The sequence below is a fragment of the Hippopotamus amphibius genome, chromosome 17 (assembly GCF_030028045.1).
Source record: "Hippopotamus amphibius kiboko isolate mHipAmp2 chromosome 17, mHipAmp2.hap2, whole genome shotgun sequence".
In the NCBI taxonomy this organism is placed as follows: Eukaryota; Metazoa; Chordata; class Mammalia; order Artiodactyla; family Hippopotamidae; genus Hippopotamus; species Hippopotamus amphibius.
The window spans coordinates 40,960,559-40,981,532 of record NC_080202.1 but is presented as its reverse complement, the minus strand read 5'-3'; the positions used below and the strand labels follow the sequence as shown (position 1 = coordinate 40,981,532).

The following is a 20,974-nucleotide window of genomic DNA, read 5'->3' as shown; positions in this document are numbered from 1 at the left end:
TTATTTTATTGTGAATTAGAACATAGGTACAGAAACATCTATAAAACATACATGTACAGTTTAATAAATAAAGTGAACACCCTTGCAATCAAGAAACATATTGCCAGACTTGCCCTGTGGCGCAGCGGTTAAGAATCCGCCTGCCAATGCAGGGGACACGGGTTCGAGCCCTGGTCCAGGAAGATCCCACATGCCCTGGAACAACTAAGCCCATGAGCTACAACTACTGAAGCCCATGCACCTAGAGCCTGTGCTCTGTGATAAGAGAAGCCACCGCAAAGAGCCCACACTCCCTGCAACTAGAGAAAGCCAGTGTGCAGCAACAAAGACCCAATGCAGCAAATTAAAAAAAAGGGAAAAAATCACAACCCTGCCGTTGCACAGCCATCCCCTGCCTAGGTAATCACCAGCTTTCCAGTTACTGCCCTGGTCAGAGCCCCCATGGTCTCTCTCTTGGATTAGTGCAAGATCCTTCAAGCTAGGCCTCCGCATTCTACCCTTGCACCCTTCCTTCTCAACACAGGAGTCAGAATATTCCTTCTAAAATATAACTCAGATCACATCACTCTGTTTAAAACCCTATAATGGTCCCCCACTTCACTCAGAATAAAGCTACTCTCCCCATCACGCCTTGTGCTCCAGCTACCTGGCCTCCTTACTGTTCCTCACACGAGAAGACACCAGCTAGACTCCTTCCTTAGGGCCTGTTCTCTCAGCCCCAATTGGCCTGGGACTGGGCTGGAATGCTCCCTTCCCATCATTTAACTGACCCTTTCCCCTCCTTCATGTACTTGCTCAAATCCCTCCTTTGCAATGAGGCTAACCCTGACCACCCTCTATAATACTGCAACTTACTTGCCCTCAACCTCCAATGCGGGAGTTCTTTATTCATTTATTTATTTTTTAACTAATTAATTTTTTACAGAAGTATAGTTGGTTACAATATCATGTTAGTTTCAGGTGTACAGTATAGCGATTCAGTTATAATATACATATATATATTCTTCAAATTCTCTTCCCTTACAGGTTATTACAAAATATTGAGTAGAGTTCCCTGTGCTATACAGTAGGTCCTTTTTGGCTATCTATTCTATATATAGTACTGTGTATATGTTAATCTTAACCTCTAATTTATCCCCCCCGATTTGGAAATTCTTGATCCTCTGCTCTTTTGTTTTCTTTTTTCCACAGCACCACCTTCCAATATACTATTGTAACTTTTTTTTTTAACCCTGTTTGTTTTGGCTGCGTTTAGTCTTTGCTGCTGTGTGCGGGCTTCTTCTAGTTGTGGCAAGCAGAGGCTACTCTTTGTTGCAGTGCTTGGGCTTCTCAGTGTGGTGGCTTCTTTTGTTGAGAAGCATGGGCGCTAGGCACATGGGCTTCAGTAGTTGTGGAGCGTGGGCTCAATAGTTGTGGCTTGTGGGCCCTAGAGCGCAGGCACAGTAGTTGTGGCGCACAGGCTTAGTTGCTCCACTTCCACAGGCATGTGGTATCTTCCCGGATCAGGGATTAAACCTGTGTTTCCTGTCTTGGCATGCGGATTCTGATCCACTGCGCCACCAGGGAAGTCCCTATTTTTTTTTTTTTAATCTTTCTTTCTTTCTTTCTCTCTTTCTTTCTCTTTCTTTCTCTCTTTCTCTCTCTTTCTCTCTTTCTTTCTCTCTTTCTTTCCTTCCTTCCTTCCTTCCTTCCTTCCTTCTTTCCTTCCTTCTTTCTTTCTGCTGTGTTGTGTCTTCGTTGCTGCACACAGGCTTTCCCTAGCTGTAGCGAGCAGGGGCTACCATTTGTTGCAGTGCACAGGTTTCTCATTGCAGTGAGTGGCTTCTCTTGTTGCAGAAAATGGGCTCTAGGTGCATGGGCTTCAGTAGTTGCGGCACACAGGCTTAGTTGCTCCGTAGCATGTGGGATCTTCCCAATCCACGGATCGAACCTATGTCCCCTGCATTGGCAGATGGATTCTTATCCACTGTGCCAGCAGGGAAGTGCCTTTTAGAACTCCTTTATTTTATACATTGTTTATTGCTGTGAGCTCCACAGGGTGAGCATCGTTGCTTGTTTCATTCACTGTTGTTGCTCCAGTGCCCAGAATAGTACATGGCACATTGCAGGAGTTCTGTAAATACATATTGAATGAAAGAACCACTGTCCATTTTTGGTTTTTTTTTGCAATAATCATTTCCTTGCTTTTCTCTGTGGTTTTTCCACCTATGTATCCACTCCAGATAACACAATTTCGTTTTGCTTGTTTTCACTCTGTGTGAGTTGAATCCTACTGTAACTGTGTTTTTATGTTCTACTTTCTTTTGCTCAACACTTTTGTTTTGAGATTCATTCATGATGCTGAGGGTAGCTGCAAGTCATCCATTTTCCCCTGCTGTTGTTTTTCCTTGTATGAATATACCATAACCCATCCATCCATCCAACATCTGGACATCTGGGCTCTGTCCAGTTTTTGGACAATCTCACATGTGTGTCCTGGTATATATGTGTATGAGAGTCTCTGGAGTACACACCTAGGAGTGGAGCTGCAGGGTCTTAGTGTATGTGACTCTTCGATTTTATGAGATAATGCCAAATGGTTTCCAAAGTAGCTGCATCAATCTGCCCTCGCATCTGCAGTAAGGTCACCTCTTTGGACCTCAGTTTCCCCTCTACTTCCTTTGTAAAATTAGAGAATTGGACTAGGATATTTCTGAGGTCTCTTTTGGTTCTGACTTTCTATGAATCTGTCATCAGGGAACCCTGAATAAACAGCACTTGGGGCTGTGCATCCTTGAGGCGACACATAAGTTGTGAGGGAGAGAGGTGAACGCAGCCTGTGCCTGGGACGAGGCCTCCAAACATCCCAGAATGTCTCTTAAGATTGGTGTCAGGGTAGAGACTTTGGCCCCGATAGAGACTGACAACTCTTATCTGTACACCATGACCTCTGCTTCTACCTGCCCTTGAGAGAATTCCCCAAAACAGAATGTGCCAAAGAGAGACAAGAGGCAAAATGATAAATTCATTCAGAGATAAGGTAAAACATGGCAAGTAAAGGTCAAGGGTGAGTGTTCGGTTAGGGAGGAGTTATGCAGGTTCTGTCTTGGAACAGAAAATGGCAAACTGCCTTCCTAGGGGAAAGTTTCCTGAAAGAATGGGGAATTGCACAGGAAAACACTTGGTGGGGTGGAGACAGCAGCAGTTTTTAAGACAGGGTGAGGGTAAAGTTGGGGATGACTAGAAAGAGGCCCGCCAGGAATTGGTTGGTCTGGCTGGAAAATATTTCCTGAGCACAGATGCTGGCTCTGGCAGATTCTCCCTGGAGCACTTCCCCAGGGCACACAAGCCCTTGGCTCCAAACTGGTGTCGGGAAAAAACTGAGTATTTCAGGAGTGAGAACTCCCCCTGATTCTCCGCAGGGTGGAGGATGATGGGTCTGTGCTGTAAGCCTCTGTCTCCGGCTGTCTCAAGAGAGAGGTGGGTTTAGAACTGCAGGCTCCTGTAGACCCTCCTCCTGGCTGCATCTTCTCCCTTTTCCCCTTACGGTTCCCCTACGATTTCCTTCTTTCATTCACACACTCATTCCAGCGTATATTCAGTCATGAATACCGTGAGTGCCTAATATGTGCCTAGCCCCATGCTAGGCACTGGGGATACCAAAATGAACAAGGCACATTCCCGAGTCTTGAGCAGCTCATCGTCCAATGGGCAGATGCACTAGATACAATTATCTTTCCCTCCTCTTCACCTGCAGCAGGTGATAGTGGACTAGGCAAGGGACCTGGTAGCAGACGGTGAGTTTCTTATCTGCAAAATGATGATGACACTTAGCTCTAGGAGTTGCTTTGAGGAGTATGTGCTAGCACCCTTGCCTTTCACATAGTAGGTGCTCAATGAATATTAGCTAAAATGGATTAAAATCTAGGAGGGAGTCATTAGGCAGTCTAAGGCTTCTGAAACTGAGAGAGATAGAAAGCCCAAAGCCTGGGCACAGAGATGGTACCCAGTGATATGGACCTGTCCTCCACCCAGTCTGAAAGAGAAGGGAGGTGATTCAAATGGGAAAATTGAAAGAGCTTAGAGCTTTTAAGTCAGAGAACAGGAAGATGAGAAGATGGGGCCTCAGATTGATTGAGGCAGAGGAACCTCCATGGGGGCATGGTGGGGTAATGAGGAAGTCTCCCCAGGGGAGGTTGGGGGTAGAGGCCTAGAATGGGACCACTGAGGGAACTGAAAAACCTCAACAATTGGCTCATGGACCATCTGGTCAGCACCTCTCCTTCCTTACTCCTTGGATAGTAACTTTCTTGTTGTTCTGTCCAGGACCAGTCAAACTTGGGTCCAGCAACATCTAGATGGGGAACTTAATCACTCGGCAAATATTTATTGAGCATTTACTATGTACCAGGACGTATTCAGAGTGCTGGAGAGACAGCAGTGAAGAAAACATGTATATCTGCAAATATATCTGAAGGATAAATTGTTAGAAATGGAATTGCTGGGGCAAAGGGCATGTGCATTTACAATTTTTCTCAATGTTGTCAAATTGACCTACAAAGTTTGTTGCAGTTTGTGTTCCACCTGGATGCCTGTTTCTGGATGAGTGCATTTAAAAAAAAATTTTTATTGACGTATAGTTGATTTACAATGTGTTAATTTCTGCTGTACAGCAAAGTCATTGTTATACATATATATTCTTTATATTTTTTTCATATGGTTTATCACAGGATATTGAATATAGCTCCCTGTGCTATACAGTAGGACCTTGTTGTTCGGAGGAGTGTGTCTTTCTAACCAGGGGGATAATTGCTAGGCAGTTGATTCTCCCTGACTGCAACCTTCCCACTGGCCCATGAAGATCCTGAGTTGCTGTCCGTCAACGCCAGAAAAGGAATACCTTCATAGGAGACGTTTTCTCTGGCAGTAGAGAGGTGATCCTTCTCCAAGATTGATGCTATTTGGGGAGATTCTTGGTAGGGGTGGAGCTCAGCCCATATAGGAGTGGAAGACTGTGACCAAGAGGAGAGGGGAGCTGAGGAACTGCTATTTCAAAAAGATGCCTGTGAGGGAAGAGACCAGAAAATGGCATCTTCGGAACTGTTCAGGCATGGGCAGCAAGTTTAGCTGCCCCACTCCTGGTTATGACTGATTTGCTCGGAGAAGGGTTTGGCAAAGTTTTGCGCACAAGAATGTGGCAAGATTGGTACAGTGTATGACCCCAGTGCTTGGCAGGGACAAAACCATGCGGATTCTCTGCACACTGGGCTGACCTCTTCATCTGAGCTGCTCAGCGCATCATTTTTCTTCCTGTAACTGTTAGGGTCAGGGAGCAGCTCGAGAGACCTAGAGGACTGGAGTGGACATAGGAAAGCTCCAGAATGCCGCAGCAGTAAATATGTCTTGGTCTCCAGGACTGTCTCATTTCAAAAATTCTGCCCCACAAGTTCACCAGCACCTGTCAGACCGGTGTCCCAGTTTTTGATTTGGACAATACAATCTGTTTCACAAATAATGGAGAAAGGGAAGGCAGCAGTTCATTTATTCCTGTGTCTAAGCGTGGGATTGTGGGGGAGGGGCGGGGAGCAGCACACCAGCAGAGATGGCCCCAGGCCTGTGTTAGAATCTCCGTTGAATTTTCAGCTCCGCGCTGAGTTGAGCAGGTGAGTAGGACGCAAGGTGGTGTGACTGACGCCCTTCTAGTCCCACCTGCTCACCCGGTCCTCCGCCCTTATCCCACCCACATTGGGAGGTCTAATCTTTAGCCTCTGCTCTCGTCCTCGCCCCACAAGCTCAGCGAAGACGGTCCACGTGGAAACTGCAAAGCACTCTACCTCGGCTGCTTAAAAAGCGGGTCTAAGCAGCTGGATTCGGTGTGGCTGATTTCAGGCTGCCAAGACACGGACGTCAGCTTCTCCCACGGGGACACAGGAAGGAGACTCCGGGTCCCCAAAGCTGCGATACAGCCCATTCTGCTAACATCCCAGCCCCCCTCCCCAACTCCCCCAACACCACGGCGCTCCGCCCACCTCCTAGAGGATCAGGCCACTGCCCCCAGCCTCGTACGTTCTCCTCCCAGCGTAGCCCGGCCCATCTCCCCACCCGAGGCCCCGCCCCCGATCCCTCCCCGGCCCGGCAGGCTCTGGAGAGGCGGTGCCGGCCAGCCGTCTGGCACAGACGCACCAGCGGGACTACAAGTCCCAGCAGCCCCTGGGGCCCGGCCTCGGGGGCGGGGCCATGCCAGGCAGCGAATTGGGAGGAGCCCTGGAGCTCAGGCTAGGGGACGCGTGTGGCCAATCGCCGGGCAGCTCGCGCCTTGTGCCGATGGGGGCGGGGAGAAGCCCGCAAGGGCCGGAACAAAAGCCGGATCCCGGGCAGCTGCGGGCGGCTGAAGGGCTCCGGGTAGTGGGCGGAGACGTGGGGCCTGTAGCCCGAGCGCCGCGCACAGACCTTCGCAGAGAGGTGAGTGGCGGGCCGCTGCGTTCGCGATAGGGACCCCACCTGGTCCAGGAGCTTCCTGCTTCCCTCCCCCAACCCGGAACCGCCTCCCCCGTCTCCGGCTCGGTGCTCACACGCGCTCCCTGCACCTGCTGGGAAGTTTGGGGGGGGTCTTAGCTTTAGGTTAGCCTCCGCCGGGATCCCGGCTGGTGGCCTCGTGTCACCCCCTCCCCCCTTCCGCCACATTCCAGTTCCTGGGAGTTTGCACAAGGCTTGCCTGGCTTCCCTCTGCCGAAGTGCATTTGCCCCTAACTGGCGGCCCTCATCCCCACCCCGGGGCCAGGCATCGAGCCTCGTCGGGCTTTATCGGCACCCTCTTGCCTCTCTCTGGATCCCGCCACGGGATGCAGGGAACCGGAAGTAGAGAGAGCGGTGGCTAGCCTCCCCACTCCGGTCTCTCCTAAGCCGGGCACAGGCCCTTCCTTTTAGTTCTGCGGAGAGTCGGCTGAGCCCCGCGCCGAAGCGGAGGGAGCGAGCCGGGCGCACAGCCGCCGCGGGCCACAGGGGGCCGGGCTGCCCCAGGCCTCGCCGCGAGGATCTAGCCTCGGATCGGCGGCGCAGAAAAGACCCTCCTCGTTCTGGAGGTGCCGACGGGCCCAGCCGCTGAGCGACAGATGGTCGGGGTGCACGTCTCCCTCCCCGTCTACTTGCTGTTGATGCCGAGCTTGGCTGAGGCAAGGTCCTCAAGGGGCTGGAGGATGCTGCCGCCGCCCTCCTGTTGGGCTTGGCAGAGGGCCAGTCCCCGGCGCCTGCTGCCCTCTCCAACCCTGGCGGATACTGTGAAGTACCAAGGAGTTCTGCCATTTGGTGGTCTGCGGAGCCTGCCTGCGAAGAGGATTTGGGTGAGGGGAGGGGAGCAGTGCATAACACAGTTTGGTCAGCCAGCCCACTCCTCTCTCCACCCTTTAACTTTGCTCGGTGTTCCAGACAGCTCAGATCATTGGGTTTCTCAAATTCTGCTATGTTGGATGAAAGACAGCTGGTAGACCCAGCTGCCCAGAGGGTTGTTTTCACCTCTTAGAGAGCTTCTTCTTCCTTTTTTTGAAACAGCTTCTTTTTTTTTAAGCTTTGCCCATTTTTTTTTTTTTAAGAGAACTTTATTATTTTTTGGCAGCTTTGGGTCTTCGTTGCGGTGCACAGGCTTCTCATTGCAATGGCTTCTCCTGTTGCAGAGCACATACTCTAGGCACGTGGGCTTCAGTAGTTGCAGCATGCAGGCTCAGCAGTTGTGGCTCACGGGCTTACTTGCTCCATGGCATGTGGGATCTTTCTGGACCAGGGCTCAAACCTGTGTCTCTTGCATTGTCAGGTGGATTCTTAACCACTGCGCCACCAGGGAAGTCTCTGAAACAGCTTCTTAAACAGCTTGGTGGATGGTGATGGGAACAGCCCCCTGATACTGAGCTGGGTGGTTGGTGCCTCCACCCGCATTCTCCACTATGTTTGCTACAGTAGGGGACCCTCAGAATTCTGCCCCTCCCTTTACTCCAGGGATTGCCTGTCCTTTCAAAAAAAAAAAAAAACTCCAATCCTACAGATACTTAACCTTAAAATAAGTGCTCTTTGCCCTTCCCACAGAGACCCTAAGTAGCATCCCCAGTGGTTCCTCTCCACTGGCTGTGTCCCAGGGGTCCAGTCCTGGGGAACAGGCTCCTTTCATTCAGTCTTCCCTGTGGGCTGCTTCTGCCCTCAGTGGCTGCTGTGGATGAACTCAGTTCTGGGTCACTTATCCTGTCAGCAGAAAAGACCCCATTCAGCTCAGAAGGTCCCTCCTTTGGCTTGAGAGAGAGAGAGGGAAAGTGTGTGTGTGTTTCAGTTTCCTTGGCATAATTTCTCCCAAATATACCTACGTAACAGTTTCTGGGGCCCCAAAGTGGACCCCTGGGGTCTTAGCTCTGCCCTGAAACCATCTTTCACCAGTTCGGTAGCACATTCAGTTATTCAGTTCCTGGGGAGGCAGCCCAAGGCTCTCCAGTGGGGGTGCATGTGTGTGTTGTGTTCCCAGCCCAGATTGGTGTACACTTTAAGTCCCATTGTCACTCAAGCAAATATTCTTAGCTATTAGTCTCTGGGCTTTCAGATCGCGGTCACAGGTCACCACTTTGAAATGATAGGCACAATCGGGTGTGTGCATTTTTCTGGGCTTTTCTTCTGGTGCTCAAAAGACTGAGACCTCAGATAGGTTAAGAGCCACTACCCTAGAGAGCCTACTGAATGATTAAACTTATGATTTGTCTCCACCTAGTCCACACCCTGGCTTCGTGAGCCTTGTTAACCTGTGTTGGTGAATATGCAGAGGCCAGATGCTTTCCCATATAAATTCTCTGTCTTGGCCTTAAGAGAGCCTGCCCCATCTCAGCCAGAGTGCTCTAGTGGCAAATCTGTGTTTTGGTGAGCTTGCAAAGCTTTTCTATCCTGTATCATCCCCTGTTGTCTTCTCCACCATCCCCTCGCAAGGATGGGATGGAGATGAGTTCTTGGATCTGAGATTTGAGCAAGGGCTCAACAAAATTGTGATTTTTTTTTTCCAGCTGCGGAAGGTCCTTTTTCTCATCCATGTTCTTTCCAACGTTGGGTCTTTGTTTGGAGAGGTGTCCGGTTTGGGGGGGTTGTTGTGCTGGGAGTGTCTCTGTTGGAGAGGTGTAGCCCAAGGGCTTCCTTTCTCCTGGAATTTGTGACCAGCCCATGGCTGATGTGCCTGAACCACTAAGGGTGGTCAGCGGCTGCCCCCCTCCTCTTTTCTCTGCTTGGGCTGCACTCTGTTTGGGGACTGGGGTAGGGGCACGTGTACCCATCTGACTTCAGGACCAGTTTTTCTGGTGTGAGTCAAGGAGGTTGGGAAGTGGAGCTGGAGTGAGGGTGGGGGGGGTGTGGAGGGCTGTGGGGCAGTGGGGCTGGTTGAGGCGTTTCTTTTGGAAACTAATGTTGAGAAGGAGCCGGAAATCATCCCAGGGGAAGGTGAGAAAAGGGAACGTCTCCTTTGAGCCCCTTCCCAGCTCCCCAACTTTGAGCCAGACACCAAACTGAATGCACCCATTGTGCCCAGCTGGAGACTAGCTAGGAGGCTGAGGGAGCCAGCCAAGCCAGGATTAGAACCTGAAGCCCAACCTGGCCGATTGGGCAGGAGGTGCAGAGTGGCCCCTGAAACTCTGGCCTTCCCTGTGCTGGGATAGAGACCAGCCTTCCTGAGTGTGTAAGTCAGCCCGCCCTCCAGCTCCACCCTCCCCAGCAGCTTCAGTTCTGGATTTTTGTTGGAGAGACAGGAGTGACTTTTCCTGATCCGGCCCAGCTCTTGGCATGAGTGACTTGGTTTCCTTTCCCTCCCAGTCTCCCCACCCTTTCTCCCCCCACATCGCTTCTGGCACTACCCAAGGGAAAATGGGTGTGTCATGACACAGCGGTGGGGAAGGAATATGAAGAAGCTGTCATCACAGACTCTTCTGTGAGGTCAAGGGAGGAAATGGCCTGGTCCTTTGAGAAGTGGTCTTTTCTCTAAGGCTGAGGTGTGGGATTTTCTGGGAACCGGGAGTGAGAGGGTTTGGGTTCAAGCCTTGGGTCCCCTGGTTATTAATTAGGCTTCTTGGGCAAGTTATCTTAACCCCTCTGAGCTTTTATTCCTCATCGAAGAAATAGGGCTGTGAATCTCCACGTACCTCCAGGGGCTCACATACGTGTGACCAAGGATGGTTTCTGCCTCTTCTCCCAGCTCTGGCTCAGTTAGGCGTGACCGGTATGGGTGGTTAGCAGAGAGGCCTCTGTTTTGCTCTAAATTAGTTGCTGGATGACTCAGCGGGGCGGGTGGGATGCTCTGAAAGTCACAGTTCCCTCGCCCTGTGCCTGCTCTGAACTTAGGTGGGAGTCTAGTGTCCTGGGAGAAATGGGCTTCGACGTGACTCTTCCTCTTTGCTCCTTGAGGGCTTGGTCCTATGTGAGGCTGAGTAGACTTGCTTGCCACGCCTTCAGGCTGGTGATATGTGTATGCATGTGAAATGGGTGAGTCTGGGTGTGGGGGAGACCACACCTGGAGGGGGAGTAAGGCCAGTGTTGCACAATTTGGCTGTGTCCCCCCAGGTCACAGAACCAAGGGGTGTGTTTCGGTGTTTGTGTGCCCACCTCGGGTGGGACCAGCACTCAGGTTTGGGTCACATCCCTGTTATTCCTGGTGTCCCCATCCAGCTTCCTTCCGGGATGAATGTGGCCTTGGGTGAGTTAGTTTGCCTAGAGGGAGTAGGGGCCAAGAGTCCCTGGGGAAATAAATGCCACCTTTGTTTTTCTCCATCTTTCCTCACCCATCATTTCCTAATCCTTCTCTGCGGTCAGCAGTGCTGTTTGAGGTCTCCCTTCCATCCTTCCTGCTGGGGCAGCCCTCTTCTCCCTCTGGAGAAGCGCCAAGATCTGGTTTTATTGTCTGGGTACAGCTGGGTGTGGGTCTGTCCTGCTGGAGAAGATAGCACCTCTGTCTCCTGGCCCCCTCTGACCAGCCCCTCTCACCCCAACAGGTATACCAGGGCCTTCTGCAGCCATGTCGGCCAAGGCGATCTCCGAGCAGACAGGCAAAGAACTCCTCTACAGGTACATCTGCACCACCTCGGCCATCCAGAACCGGTTCAAGTATGCCCGGGTCACCCCTGACACGGACTGGGCCCACCTGCTGCAGGACCACCCATGGCTACTCAGCCAGGTGAGCCCACCCCCAGCCCAGGCCCCTCCTCCAGTCCCAGAGTCCGAGGAAGAGAAAGCAGTCGGTTTACTGGAGTCGGTTTGCCCCTCCTGGGGCTTGTGATAGCAGGCGGCCTGCATGGGTGGGCAGGGTGCAGGGGGCTGAGCGCGTTTGTGTTCGGCCCCAGGCCCCGAATGCTGTGGTCCCTCGGCTCTGTGTACGGAGCCTGGACTGGAACTGGACACACTGGAGTCCAGAGGGCAGCTGTCTGCATATTAACCATGTGGCCTGGGGGAAGCCATTTCACCTCTCTTGAGTTTTAGGTTCCGCATCTGTCAGATGGGCATAACACTCACCCTGTGAGTTTAAGGATTAGTAATAATGTCTGGAAGATGTTTAGTGTGCTGCCTGGCACTTGTTAGATGCTCAGTAACAAGCACCTACCCTATCAGGAATATGTCAGGGCCATGAGGAGTGTGATGTACTCTGTACAACATCACACTTCCTTTACTAGAGGGATGGGATCCACCCTCGAGTAGAGGCTCCTCTTTGTAGATCCCTGCAGGCCATTGTTGGGACAGCTTCTGGAAGCTCAGACTTCTTTGGCAGTTGCCAGAGAGCAGGACCAGTTCCGGGGAGACATTCAGGGATGCAAATTTCCTCCCAGCATGAGGCCGCCCAAACCACAAAGGGAGTGCCCCCAGAGGCAGTGAACTTCCTGGTACTGGAGGTGTGTGAGCAGTAGCTAGGGGCTGCTTGTTGGTCCTGTAGATGGTGTTCACATGTAGATGGTTGACCCCATGTCCTCTCTAAGGTCCTTTGTCACCCCAAGGCTGTGTCTCTCTGTTCTTTTGGAACACAGGAGCTAGTCCATATTCTGAGGAGCTGAATGAAGCTGAGATACCACATAGGGAGGGTAGGGAATTACTTATTCATTCAGCAGGTATTTGGTAAGCACCTACTCTGCGCCAGACCCCATCCCAGGCCAGAATGGCTCTAGATTCCTGGTTGACAAAAGAAAAGATGTTGGCTGGGATAGGTGAGGGAAACTTCTGGGAGCTGACCTTGAAGGATGGGTGGAATTCGCTCTAGCCCTGGGGTGGATTGGAGGCCACCCAGGCTACCCTATGCTTTGGGTCCTCAAACTATCGCCTCTTAGTCTACCCTCTCTTTCCGTGCTCTAACTACAAACTCCTCTTATTCCAGAGCTTGGTGGTCAAGCCAGACCAGCTGATCAAACGGCGTGGAAAGCTGGGCCTAGTTGGTGTCAACCTCACTCTGGATGGAGTCAAGTCCTGGCTGAAGCCACGGCTGGGACAGGAGGCCATGGTGAGTCTGGGTATGGGATCGGGGTGGATGTGCTGTGGTAACAGGAGGAAACATGGTCGCCTCCAGATCAGCAGCCCCGTGGGTCACCCCCACAACCAGTCAGATTGCAGCCTGGGGAGGGCTGGAGTCCTGCAGAGCCGCTTTAGGCAGCAGGGCTGTCTTGGTGCTGGTTCCCAGCTTCCCTACCAGGGAGTGGCAAGATGTGCTGTACAGGTAACCCCAATACAATTCGTGAGCCAGGTGGAAATGGTCTGTTTCTTTAACAGCAGTCATGGAGATGGGACTCTGAGGCCTATTCTGGGAACTCCTTTCTTTTCAATTTCCAGAAAGGGTAGGGTAGCTTGTCATGGCCTGCATACATAAGGAGGTGGGTAAAAAAAAAAAAACAACTTGAAGGGAGGTGCAGAATCATTTAGACAGAAACGTTATTGGGCCAAGAACCTAGGAGGGGACAGTTAATAATACTGAAGAGTGCATTCAATTCTTGCCTTCTCCCAGCTTGTTGATTAATTTCAGCTCTGTAGTTGAGAAAGTGAAAGTGAAATATGGCTTAGGAAGGCTGAGTGATGCCTAGAAATAAAATTGTGTTTCTTCTCTCAAAGGGAGCTGGGAGTAGGCTGAGGCTTGGCTTAGACTGGCGAGGATGTGCTGTCCACACCTGATGTCCTGTCTAGGGTGACCGTGGACTAGGGTTGAGCTGGTCTCTAACTTGCTTGCCCTGGAGTGGGCTGAGGGTGGTGATGGACCGTCTTCCTTTTTACTGGGCTTCCTCAAATCAGCTCTTCGTGTTAATTTCCCAGTTTCTGGCTCTCGTGGGTAAAGAGCGATCCTTGAAGTTATACACGGGCCTGGGGGCAGAGGCCTCTTGACCCCTGTGCTCGCAGGCCTTCGAGAAGAGGACAGCAGGGTTGGGGGCTGAGCAGTGTCCCCAGGGAGGGCCTCATGCTTCATTCTCCGCAGCCGGCTGTTGGGAGGGGGACGTTGGGGACATCTGAGCTGGCAGCAGCGCTGGCCCCGGCAGGAGCAGCTCATTACCTCTGATGTATCGCTGTCTGGTCCCTGACTCAGCAGTGACTCACGCATGGGCGGGTGGGGGCTTCGGGACACGCTGGGAGGGATGAGGGCTGTCTCGCCTCAACCGCCACCAGGGACCCACTCAAACTGATTAGCTCGGCAGGCCTGTTGTCCTCAACCGGGGAAGTCTGTGCGGAAAAGTCTTCCCCGTCAAGCTCCCTGGTGTCCCTCCTCCCAGCCATTGCCTGGACTCATGTTCTGAGTCTGGGTCTCCCTGTCTGAGCTCTGGGATGGATAGCCTTGATTTGTCTGAGCGCTTTAATTTGTGGTGCAGTAGAGGGGTGGAGGCTCCTGAGCTCTGCTTTTGGGGGCGGGGTGATGTTGCAGCTCATTTATCACCCTCTGGAGGAGGCAGCAAAGAATGTGCAAGGTCAGTGTCCCAGAGTGTGGCTGGCACAAGGGTGGTGGGTGGAAAAGGGGCTCTCACGAAGACTTCTTCAGTGTAGGAGTCTATGACCCCGTTGTCCTGGTTTCTGGAAAGATCACTGTCTGGCAGGTGTTGTGGCTGGAGTGCTTGGGCCCCACTCTGATGGGAGGGCGAGGTGGAGGGAGCAGAGGGCGATCCCTCCTGCCCGGCGCGCCGTCCATCTAAGCTTTATCTCCCTCAATCTCCGTAGGTTGGCAAGGCCAGAGGCTTCCTCAAGAACTTTCTGATTGAACCCTTCGTCCCCCACACTCAGGTATGTGTGAGGTGGCTGCAAGCTGGGTCCTCTCCCTCCGGGAGCTTTGTGCTTGTTGATTCTCAAATGATGAAGGGAGAAATCAAGCCAGTGGAGAAAAGTCGAAGGGACCAGAGTCTCTGAAGCGGTGCTGAGGGTCTGAGGGTGCTGTGGAGCAGGGAGTCCCGAGATGAAAGAAAGGGCTTAGTTTGCAGCAGGAAGGAACCAAGGCTGGTAACAGAGGGGATTTCCCAGTGCTGGAACCAGAAGGAGTTGAAGACAGGACCCCTTCCCCCAGAGCAGGTCTCGTTGGCTCAGTCTGGACTGTCAGCCAGCAAGGCAGTAGCCTCTTGTCCTCGAGGGGAAGATGGTGGCCTGGTCTCACCTGGTGAAAGGTGTCTACGGGGTTTTAGAAACGATACCACCGGGGTTGGGCCTCTCACCCACGTGGTGCTCTCTCCCCCTATAAGGAGGAGGAGTTCTACGTCTGCATCTATGCTACCCGAGAAGGGGACTACGTCCTTTTCCACCATGAGGGCGGGGTGGACGTGGGCGACGTGGATGCCAAAGCCCAGAAACTGCTCGTCGGCGTGGATGAGAAGCTGAATCCTGAGGACATCAAGAAACACCTGTTGGTCCATGCCCCCGAAGACAAGAAAGAGTTGAGTGAGAGGGATGGCAGGGAGGTGGCGGCAGAGGAGTGGGGAAGCCCGACAGCTCTGGGCACGGCGGGGAACGCAGAGCTGTCTTCCCTGTCTGGGCATCCACTGTCCCGCCCCGGCATCTGGCCGGACGGTGGGGAGCAGGTGGCAGGCACAGCTGCTCCCCATCCCCAGGAGGGATGCTGGGGGCGGAGGGGAGGCTGGCTCAGACTGAAACGTGCACCAGCGTCCCTCACCTCCGTGCCCCCGTCCGTCTGGTGCGTGCCCCCTCCTGCTGCATGCCTGACAGCTCCTTTCCACCTCAGTGGCTGAAGAGTGACGTCCGGGGAGCGGGATTTGGAGCGGAAGGCGAGGGCTCAGCGGGACAGGTCTTGGGAAGTGGAGCTGTCAGTAGCAGTGAGAGATTGCTGCTGAGCCCGCTCCTTCATAGGTTGACGGTCCTTCTCTGCCTCCCCCTTCTAGGATTCTGGCCAGCTTTATCTCTGGCCTCTTCAATTTCTATGAGGATCTGTACTTCACCTACCTCGAGATCAACCCCCTTGGTAACTATCTCTGCTGGGGTGGGATGGGGCAGAGTCCCAATACCTATGGTAACCCTGGCCTTGACGTTCCGAGGGCCAGACCCCCCACTTGCAGAGGGCAGTGCAGACAGGTGTGTGTGGCCGCAGGGATCTCCAAGCTCCTGTTTCTGACCTCGCAGGAGGCCACGATCAGTCCTCTTTTTCACCGACTCCAGTTTCTTTCTTCTGTGATGGGGAAGCCCTGGTCATGATCTGACTCTGCTCGGTGGCTCTTCCTGCCAGTGGGTTAGGCTGTTCTGCCAGGAGCTGGGCTGCCCCTGCATCTGCCTGACCAGTCAGACCTTTCCTTCCTCTTGGTGCCTGGGAGGCCCGCTCCCCACCTCGCCCTGCAGGAGTTGGTCAGTCATTGACCGCCAAGGCTGGGAAGACCTTGGCCAACCCTCTCAGTCTGCGAAGGAGGCAGGTGGCGTGGGCTGGCTCTAGGCCAGGGCGTCTCAGGGCAAAGTCCTGATTCAGATTCAACTGGGGATTCAGCCCCTCTAATGGACCAGATGGCGCTGTGCTAACTTAATTAGCTAAATGGCCCTGGGGGAGAGGGAGATGGACTCCAGGGAGGCGATGGTAAATGAATCCTGCTGGCTGGGGGCCCGGTGCACCCACAGCTTCCCACTCCCCTCTTCCCACTTCTTGCTGGACGCTAGGAGACCCTGGTGTGCGCACCCAGGGGCCTTAGAGACTGTACCTTAAACAGCAGGGTTTTTTGAAAAATAGCAGGGTTGTGGATGGGGGAATGGTTACAGCTTAAAACTCGCCACGGCGACTAAAACAGACGTCTCTGCTCTATTACCTAGAGGTCAGGGAAGGGGGGACTGGTCTTGTAGGATTTGTTTTTCCTTGAATGGGGGAAAAGCTGTGTCCCCATAAGGACCAGTCTGGTTTCTTGCTGAGCTAGAGCGTCATTAGGCCCGCGTGGACCTCCATGGGAGTGGTGTGTGGGAAGTCTGGAGGGGGTCCCCTCTGCTAGGGCCCATGTCTGATTGCCTCTTCTTTCCTTACAGTGGTGACCAAAGATGGTGTCTATGTCCTCGACTTGGCAGCCAAGGTGGACGCCACCGCCGACTACATCTGCAAAGTGAAGTGGGGTGATATAGAGTTCCCTCCGCCCTTCGGACGGGAGGCTTATCCAGAGGTAAGGCTGGTTTAGGGAGGGGGTGGAGCGTGAGGGGGACCCGTGGGGGTGGTGACAAATAGCTGAATAGCATTCGGCCCCCCTTGTGGGCTGTATATCTGGCAGGAAAGGAAGGCCGAGAGCCATTTAATTTTCTTAAAACCCCAAAGGAGGTGCGGGTGGGAGCCAGCCAAGCCTCTGAATCCCGGCCAGAAATCCTTTTAGACTCCTCTCTCAATCAACCTCCCTGGGCTTATAACTTGATGTGCTGTTTCTCAGTAATTCCAAGTGGCTCCCCTGAATCCTGCCGGGAAGGTAGTTCTCCCGGCCTCTCGCTGAGAATGTTAATTGCTCCTTCCCACTCCATCCTCTGAGAGGTCCTCGCAGCAGGATCAGGCATGTGTGACAGAACCTAGGCCAGGGGAAGAGGCTGGGCTGGGGGGAAGGGATGGGGATGGCACCGGGAGGGCTTGGGGGAGGGGCATGTGATGAGCTAGGCAGGCAAACGCTGAGGTGAGCCCGCGGTAGAAGCAGCGTGACATAGCGAGGGTCGGGACTTGGGCAGAGCGCCAAGGACTTGAAGTCAGGGAGGAAGGAGTTGGGAAGTTTGTCTCCAGGCAGTGACTGGCCGTGGGTGGTTTTGGTACTTGGGGACAGCATCACGTTTTGTCGCAGGCACATGAGGCCCTGCACAACCCCTCCTCCCTGACCCTGTGAAGGCAGCGGAGGCCCTCTCCATATGACTCTGGGGAAGGGGAGGGGTCCTGGGCTCTTCGACCTGGGGAAGGGTGTGCCCCCAGGGTCCACCTGTTGCTGTCTGGTCCCTAGGAAGCCTACATCGCAGACCTGGATGCCAAAAGTGGGGCAAGCTTGAAGCTGACCTTGCTGAATCCCAAGGGCAGGATCTGGACCATGGTGGCCGGAGGTGGCGCATCTGTCGTGTACAGGTGACTGAAGGGGCTGTCGAGGGGGTGGTGGCCAGGTCTGCCCAGGCTTCCCACGTGTGGTGTGGATCAAGTTGCTTCACCTCGGGGTCTCCAGTTTTCCCCCCTCGGTGCAGAGCAGAGCTGTGGGGCATCCCAGAGGGGCCTACACACAATGTCTCTGCAACTTTCTTCTTTGCTTCAAAATGAAATTATTACGTTAGTTTTAGTTCTTACAGTTAGAGATAAGTGCTCCGTGCAAAGGTGCAACAAGTACGGAAAGTGAACCAGAAGGTGAACGTGGTCTGGTCGTGTCACCACCCCTCCCCCTCCCAGATCACCACGGTGGGTGTCCCTCCAGGTGTTTTAGTGCCTGTATAAATAGTCATACTTTTACACTTCACAGAAGTCTTGCATAGGGCTGGCAGGGTGCCCCACCCCGGGAGAGTCCGATGCAGCACAGTTAACCTTCACGTGTGATCTGTGTGGGGCTTGGGGGTCTGGGGTCCGAGAGGTCAGTTCCATAGGCTGCCTGGCCTCAAGGCTTCAGGGGCGTCTGCATGGCCTCCCAGGCACCAGGCTGCCACCCTCTGCCGCTCGAGTCGGAGCCAGCACTGACTTCCCTGTCTCTCCGGCAGTGATACCATCTGTGACCTAGGGGGTGTCAACGAGCTGGCGAACTACGGGGAGTACTCGGGTGCCCCCAGCGAGCAGCAGACCTATGACTATGCCAAGACGATCCTCTCCCTCATGACCCGCGAGAAGCACCCAGATGGTGAGACGCAGATGCTCCTTCCCCGGGACAGCCCAGCGTCCTGCAGCGGGAACAGCTTTGGCTGGGCTGGGAGGCACCAAGGTTGTCCTGGTCCTCTGCACCCTGGGGCTAGTCATTTTAACTTCTGGACCTCGGTTTCCCTGAGTGTGCCGTGGGCAGTGATCGCATCTGTCAGACCGGGGGCTCCGTGGGGGTGAGGACGGGATGGGAACATAAAGCTCTATGAGCAGGTGCAAGGCAGGCGGCAGCAGTGGTGTGCTTCTGCTGAATGCTGTAAACGTGGTGCACAGTGGCCCGCTCGCGTGTTTATTATCTGGGCTCTGTGATTCCCAACCTCCCTTTACCACCTGTCCCGTGTTTTGGGACTACAGATACCAGTTCCCCTTTCCTTGAGCCAGACAGAGATCCCCATCAGGGGTATCCAGAAACCAAGCTGTGTTTCTAGATGCCAGCTAGGAATGATGTAGAGTGGTGGGTTTGGATTTACTACCTGCTCAGCGGTGTAGGTGATGGAGCGTTGAGATGATAAGACAGATGCCAGGAGAGACCAGCTTGCTCCCCGCCGCCTCTGCACTGGTGTCTCCTAATAACTTGGGGACCCTCACTCAGAGGAGAGAACACTCCCTCAGTTGGATTTCTGGCACGACACCAGAAATCTTTCTCACTAACCCTTTTGCGGCTTCTCCTGCTCTAAACCCAGGCAAGATCCTTATCATCGGAGGCAGCATCGCAAACTTCACCAACGTGGCCGCCACATTCAAGGTAACCAGCATCAGGGGAATGTGGGTGGCAGGGGTGCAGGGAAGGAAAGTTTGTGCAGGTAGGTTTGAGACAGAAGCAGGTTCCCTTGCGTTACCCAGTCCGGGGAGGCGCTCTTGCCCTAGGGGTGCAGAAGACACTGGAGTGGCTCTGGGCAAGCAGCCGACCCTCGCTGGGCCGTAATTCTCCCATCTGAAGCGTGGGGAGAAGGTGAATTTCTGCCTTCCCCACTTTCAGGACCAATTCTTGAGGAACGGGCTTGATGGACCCCATTTCCAACACTCCGGGTTTTCTGCACCTCCTCGTAGTGTTTTGTCTCCCAGTCATCTGCCCCTTTTCCCAGAGGTCGGCCTGAGGAAGTGTTTGATGCCCCAGGGCTCCTGCTCATCCAGCTGGAGGCCCGTTAGCCTGGGTGAAAGACAGAAATTAGACTCAGTAAACTAACCCTCTGTCTGGACAAAACGGGTCCACACCTGTACACGCTTTCACGTATCCAGAGTTGCAACAGCTGTCCCCCAGATCACTTGAAGAAGCTTTCGTAGGACTTTGACCTTTAAGTAGACTGTGTCCTAATAACCCTGACAACTCTTACATAGGGTCTCAGTGTAGAGTTTCCCCCAAAGGTGCAATAAGAGAACAAGAATGACTACAGACGGGATAAGAGACCCCACTGGCCCAGCACCACACACACCGAGGGGCATCACCCCTAGGTGCCCCACGTTCTCACCTCAGCACCGTTACCAGCAGTCATGTGTCCTGGGCCTTTGGGTTGCTTGTGTGTAGTCCAGTGCATGCCTGTAAAATCTTGACTGCCAGGGCCTGCTGTGCTTTGTGAGAGGTGGCCCTTGGTTTTTTTGTTTCGTTTGGTTTGGTTTGGTTTTGGGCTATACTGTGCGGCTTACGGGATCTCAGTTCCCCGACCAGGGATTGCAACTGGGCCCCGGCCGTGAAAGCGTGGAGTCCTAACCACTGGACGGCCAGAGAATTCCCAACAGCCCTTGTTATCTATGCCCTGGGACGTTTGTTTCCCATGGTTATAAATGCTTGTGTAATGGCTGTCTTCTTTCTAGTCACATGTCTGTCATCCCTTGGTGCTTCCAGGGCATCGTGAGAGCAATTCGAGATTACCAGGGTCCCCTGAAGGAGCACGAGGTCACGATCTTTGTCCGAAGAGGTGGCCCCAACTATCAGGAGGGCTTACGGGTGATGGGAGAAGTCGGTAAGATGGGGGAATCTTTCCTGTCCCTCCCACCCTGTGTCATGCCTCCTCAGGATTCCTGAAAGGGTCAGTCTTCCAACACCTCCGTGCTCTCCCACCCCACCCCACCCTCTGGAGGCACAGCTCACTTCTGCCATTCTGTGCCCTCCTGACGCAGAGTTCCTGACCGAAACCTACATTCAGAATGGGCAGGAAGGCATTTTCATTCAGCTGTTCACTTAGCAAATAATTGTGGAAGGCCCACGCTGTGCCAGGCCCTGTGCTGAACGCTGGGGTCACAGGTGCACGAGACAGGTGGCGGGCAGTGAGCCCTCGTGCAGTTGAGGACAGTGACTGCAGCGTCTGGAGGCACGAAGGAAGACGGGCAGGCGGGAAAGGGTAGCGTCTGTGGGAGGGGACACGGCAGTTTTAAATGAGGCAATCAGAGAACACTTGGCTGAAAAGGTAGCATTTGGTCAAAGACCTGGAGGAGACGGGAGCAGTCAGCGGTGACTGCAGAAGAAAGGGCAAGTCCCAAGGCCCTGTGGTGGGACCAGCAGGGAGGGCTGAGAGGGACTGGGGTCAGGGGACTGAGGGCAGGGTGTCTGGGGGTGGAGGCAGAGAGGCTGAGGGAGCAGACGTGCAGGGCTCGTACAGGTCCCAAGGGCACTTGGCTGTGCCCCTGGCAGCTGCTGGAAGCCTCTGAGCAGAGGAGTGACACCATTGGACTTAGGTTTGGGAAAGTTATTTGGGCTGTTGGGTGGAGACA

General features: G+C 53.6%; 1 protein-coding gene across 2 annotated transcripts in view; it reads left to right on the top strand.

Annotated features, from left to right (window-relative positions):
* Positions 1-6,310: 6,310 nt before the first annotated feature.
* ACLY (ATP citrate lyase) overlaps positions 6,311-20,974 on the top strand; it is a 40,073-nt gene continuing 25,409 nt past the window's right edge. For both annotated transcript variants that reach the window (XM_057715059.1, XM_057715057.1), the window contains exons 1-11: positions 6,311-6,441; positions 10,977-11,158; positions 12,344-12,466; positions 14,158-14,220; positions 14,670-14,860; positions 15,324-15,403; positions 16,441-16,571; positions 17,379-17,497; positions 18,112-18,248; positions 18,949-19,010; positions 20,109-20,226. In XM_057715059.1, coding sequence (XP_057571042.1) covers positions 11,000-11,158; positions 12,344-12,466; positions 14,158-14,220; positions 14,670-14,860; positions 15,324-15,403; positions 16,441-16,571; positions 17,379-17,497; positions 18,112-18,248; positions 18,949-19,010; positions 20,109-20,226 — 1,183 coding nt within the window. In that variant the 5' untranslated portion in view covers positions 6,311-6,441; positions 10,977-10,999. The remainder of the gene's footprint in view (positions 6,442-10,976; positions 11,159-12,343; positions 12,467-14,157; positions 14,221-14,669; positions 14,861-15,323; positions 15,404-16,440; positions 16,572-17,378; positions 17,498-18,111; positions 18,249-18,948; positions 19,011-20,108; positions 20,227-20,974) is intronic.